The 5,024-nt window shown below is 41.3% G+C and overlaps 1 protein-coding gene across 1 annotated transcript; it reads right to left on the bottom strand.

Annotated features, from left to right (window-relative positions):
* Positions 1–2,566: 2,566 nt before the first annotated feature.
* On the bottom strand, positions 2,567–4,531 carry LOC144979267 (uncharacterized). The gene is made up of 2 exons (XM_078925881.1): positions 3,232–4,531; positions 2,567–3,081 (listed from the first exon to the last, which is right to left on the bottom strand). The coding sequence occupies exons 1-2, from the start codon at positions 4,529–4,531 to the stop codon at positions 2,567–2,569; spliced, it is 1,815 nt and encodes a 604-aa protein (XP_078782007.1).
* Positions 4,532–5,024: the final 493 nt, after the last annotated feature.

Raw genomic sequence — 5,024 nt, 5'->3', positions numbered from 1 at the left:
CAGGTATAGGAATTATATGACATCCCTCTTCTTTAAGATAAAGATTTACATTTACTATAACTCAAAGTAGGCTTTAATCTAAGCTGCTCTTAACAACAACATACAGTTATAACTGTGCACACATACTGATCCATATTTTCATTCTCGATAATGAAAAAAAAAATAATTATTTGACTTAGTATGGCTAACAATATTAATGACTTATCTCTATTCTATTTAATTATTCTCGACAGTAAATTAGGTATATAATCCATATATTGTTTCTGGTTGGTAGTCCGGTAATCAAAAAATGTTTCTGGTAACTGGTAGGTAATCCATTCGAAAAGGTTTGTGTTTGTTGTCTAACTAACCACAATCTATGAAATATGTACAGCTACTGCACATATGCATAGCTCTAGCAGCTTTAACTAGTGTCTAATGGACCTAGTGTGTTTTTTTTTTTTTTTTTGCAAATTGGGTGTGGACGTCGATTTTATTTCATTTTCCTTAACAATGGCCATGCCTATGATGTGTATTTTGAAGGTTTTATAACAGTACGTCCACTTCTAGTAGTGTATGGATGTGGTTTAATGGGGTGTTCCTGTGGAGACACGTTGTCTCCACGAACAGGCGTGCGTTCGTGCACTGGCTGTTCTCGCGAAGGTGAGCATGGGGGCTAGACCATCGCATTTGGAGGTTTCTCATGTAGTTCGCCTTGTGGGTCGTTGAGAGGCATATTGTTACCGTTCGTTTTTGGCTTGTTGAAGAATGGAACGTCTCTAAGCTGGTTTCTGTTTCGACGAATATTTTGTCCAGTGTTTGATTGGACAATGTATGATCTGGGGTGTTTATGTTTGTGTACTATCTTCCCCGGTATCCATCTCTTTGTGGATTGGTCTTGGTAAACAATCGGTTGTTCGTTGTCGAGAGCTGTTAATGGGCGTGCAGCTCTATTGTAGTAGTGAGCTTGTTGTTGTTGCCTTTGTTCCAGTGCTTTGGTTGTGGAATTGAAGTTGTTTGGTTTTGTTGGCCGTCGTGGAAGACCATCACTCAGGGTTTGATTGAGTAGAGTTTGTGCGGGCGATGGGGTGTTATTATCGATAGGGGGATTGCGTAGTGCAATCATTGACAGATATGGGTCTGAGTTTGATTCCATAACTTTCAGTAAAGTTCTTTTTACAATCTTTACTTGACTCTCGATGAACCCATTACTTTGTGGGTAGTGTGGGGAGCTTGTTTCGTGTCGGATGTTATAGCTGTTGATTAGGTCTTTGTATGCGTTGCCGATGAAGTGAGGGCCATTGTCTGATCGGATGACGGCTGGTATTCCATGTTCGCTAATTATCTGCTTTGTGAGAGTTGCCACCTTTTGGCTCGTGCTTTGGCCTCTGGGTATTTTCCTAACAAAGGGAAATTTGGAGAAGTAGTCAGACACCAGTAAGTATTCTTCCCCTTTCAGGTAGAATAAGTCTGTTCCTATGGTGTGCCATGGCCCTGGGGGTATTTCAGTCTGTACCAGGGGTTCTTTTTGTTGTGCTGGTTGGAGGGATTGGCAGGTGTTGCATGCCTTGGTGATCTCTTCGATATCTCGGTTGATGTTTCTCCAGTAGACTGAGTCCCGGGCGCGCAGTTTTGTCTTCTCAATTCCGAGATGTGGTTCATGCAGTTTCTGGAGTATCTCTTTTTTCATGGATGTGGGTATGATTACTCTGCGATTTTTCATGAGGATCCCCTCTTCCAGACCGATCTCGTCGCGGTAATTCCAGTAAGGTTTCGTGAGAACGGAGGTCTCATGTATTTTCTCAGGCCATCCCGTGAAGACGATCTCCTTGAGCGCATTCAGCTCATGGTCCTTGGCTGTCTCCTCCCGGATTCTCTGCAAGATGTTTTTGCTGAATTGAGGCATTACTTCGTGGATTTTTACATCCATGTCTTTAATTTGATCATTTTTCTCTGGTGACAGCCTGGATAAAGCATCTGCAATTTGCATGTCTTTCCCGGGGATGTAGATGAGGTTAAGATCATATGGCTGTATCCTTAACAGCATGCGTTGTAGTCTAAGGGGTGCTGCTTTCAGGTGCTTTAATTGGATTGTTGTGAGTGGCTTATGGTCAGTTTCAACAGTAAATTGTTGTCCATATACGTACGTGTGAAACCGTTCACACCCGTAGACAACTGCGAGTAGCTCTCTCTCTATGTTCGCGTACCTTGTCTCTTCGTCTGTTAATGCTTTGCTGGCGAAGGCTGGCCATCTTGTAGGAGTGTGGCACCCAGTCCCTTCAGTGAGCTGTCGACCTGTAATGTTATCGGCTTTTTACTGTCGAAATATGCCAGTGTTGTGTGACTTGAGATTGCTTCTTTGATTTTCCTGAAAGCGTCATCGTGGCTGGCATTCCAATCAAAGTTGTGCCCCTTTTTTATAAGATCCCTGAGGGGTGCGGTGAGGTCACTAGCTCCTTTGATGAAGGTACTCATGTATGTTGTGAGTCCAAGGAATGATTGCAGCTCCTGAGTGTTTGTCGGAGGTGCCATGTTTTGCAGTGCTGACACCTTGTCTGGATCTGGTTTTACCCGTCTTCGGTGCATATTATTCCGTAGAATTTAATCTCTTTCTGTTTGATTTTGCATTTTTCGGGTTCAATTTTAGACCGGTTTCTTGGCATTTGTTTATCATTCCCTTCAGGGTGTCATCATGTTCTGTTTCTGTCTTCCCGCAAACAACGATGTCATCTGAAATTCCGACGACTCCGGGGCAGCCTTCGAACGTCTGGTCGATTTTCATTTGGAAGATATCCTGACTCATCTTTAAACCGAAAGGACATCGTAAGAAACGATATCTGCCGAAAGGAGTGTTAAAGGTGGTGAGGTAGCTGGATTCTTCTTCGAGTTCAATATTCCAATATCCGCATTTTGCGTCGAGAATCGAGAAATATTTTGCCCCGGACAGTTTCGGTAGGATCTCTTCGAGTGTTGGGGTGACATAATGGTCTCTTCTTATCGCTTTATTGAGGTCCTTTGGGTCCAGGCATAATCTCAACCTGCCGTTGCTTTTCTCCCGGTATACAAGACTGTTGACCCATTTTGTTGGTTCACCTTCACGTACTTTGGTAATTATTTCATTTTCGCACATTTCATCTAATTCCTTCTTTATTTTGTCTTTTAGCGTGATGGGTACTTTTCTTTGAGCATGTATCACCGGAGGGACATTTGGATCGACGTGTATCTTATATTTCCCCTCGAATTTGCCAATACCATCGAAAGTTTCTGGAAAGTTCTGGATCAGATTTTCTTTGGAGTCAGTTTTATTTTCCTGTATCTGGCAGTTTAGAGTAACAAGATTCAATTTCTCTGCTGATGGTAACCCCATTATTGCTGCTCCTTCATCTTCTGTGACATAGAATGTTGCTGAATGCTTTATTTTGTTGTACTGACATTTAATTTGGCATGTTCCAAACTGTCTGATCTTATGGCCACCATAGCCAGTCAATATTTTGTGAGATGGAGTGAGTGAGGTTGGTTTCCCATCTTTGTCGATGTCGTCGGGGAAGATTTGTTTGAAAAGTCTCAAGGGTAGTGCATTTCCTTGAGCGCCTGTGTCTACCTTGACTTTGAGTGTAGTTTTTGTTGTCTTGTATTGTGGCAAGTCGATTTGTATATATGCGAATGCTTCATCCCTCTTCTTTTTAGTTGAGTCTATTGTCTGGAATTCGATGCAATCGAACATTACTTCTTCACCAGAATCGGACTGCTCACGAACTTCGTGTACGGATTTTGATTTTGTTTGGTTGTATTTTAGCTTCCTGCAGACTTTGGCAAAATGGTTCGTTTTTTTGCAGTAGTTGCATGTTTTGTTTCGAGCAGGGCATTTCGTCGGATGGTGAGCCGTGCCACCACAGTTGAGGCAGTGAGAGAAGTTTGGTTTGGTTTGGTGAGTGGGTGCTTTGGTACCTTTTCGGTGTCCGACAGGACGGTGTCCTGAGTCTTTTCTGAAGGTATTTATATCAACATGATTGACTTGCGGCGCGTTTTGAATGCTAGATAACTGATGACCTGTTGCCTCAATTGATCGTGCTATGTCTAACGCTTTGTCCAGTTGAATGTCCTCATCTTGGAGCAACCGTTCACGTATTTTGTCGTTTTTCGTCCCGAATATGATTCTATCTCGGATGAGGGAGTTTTTTATTTCGCCATAATCACATTCCTTTGCGATCAGTCGTAATTCGGTGACAAACTGGTCTATTGTCTCATTCTCATTTTGGAGGCGGGAGTTGAAACGATATCTGGCCATGATTGTGTTCTTTTTAGGTTGGCAGTATTCACTGAATTTGTCAAACAGCGTCTGTACTGGAGTGTCTGTTGCCAATGACCAGGTATTATAAATATCACGTCCTGCTTGTCCAATGTAAAGTAGAAAGTAGCTCGATTTTTGCTCATCTTTCTTTTCGGCTAACGGACCCGTTAGAAGGAGTTTCATATGTTGGCTCCAAGATCGCCAGTTTTCTGCGATATTGCCGCTTTCAAAATCCATGGATGGCGGTTTAAGTGCATCCATTGTGCTTCGAATGATTGAACTTGATTTTCTGACCTGACTGTTACGATAACCTTGAGTTTCTGTACTGACTGAGACTTGATTTTCTGTTCAGATCGAGATTCGATTTTCAGCGATTTTCCTACGCAATATCAATAAATAACAGTGTAAATGTACTTATAAACTTGCCTGACAATATCAATAAATAACAGTGTAAATGTACTTATAAACTTGCCTGACAATATCAATAAATAACAGTGTAAATGTACTTATAAACTTGCCTGACAATATCAATAAATAACAGTGTAAATGTACTTATAAACTTGCCTGACAATATCAATAAATAACAGTGTAAATGTACTTATAAACTTGCCTGACAATATCAATAAATAACAGTGTAAATGTACTTATAAACTTGCCTGACACCATGTCATGTTCTTTATTTTACATGATTAACAAATTTGAACAAGATGTAGTTCGATTTCACAATGATACTTTATTCTTTGACTTTTACATA

Source organism: Berghia stephanieae, chromosome 9 (genome assembly GCF_034508935.2).
Source record: "Berghia stephanieae isolate SIO BIC M18660-M18661 chromosome 9, UCSD_Bste_1.3, whole genome shotgun sequence".
In the NCBI taxonomy this organism is placed as follows: domain Eukaryota; kingdom Metazoa; phylum Mollusca; class Gastropoda; order Nudibranchia; family Aeolidiidae; genus Berghia; species Berghia stephanieae.
The sequence above is the reverse complement of the archived record's forward strand: the minus strand, read 5'-3'. Positions and strand labels throughout refer to the sequence as shown.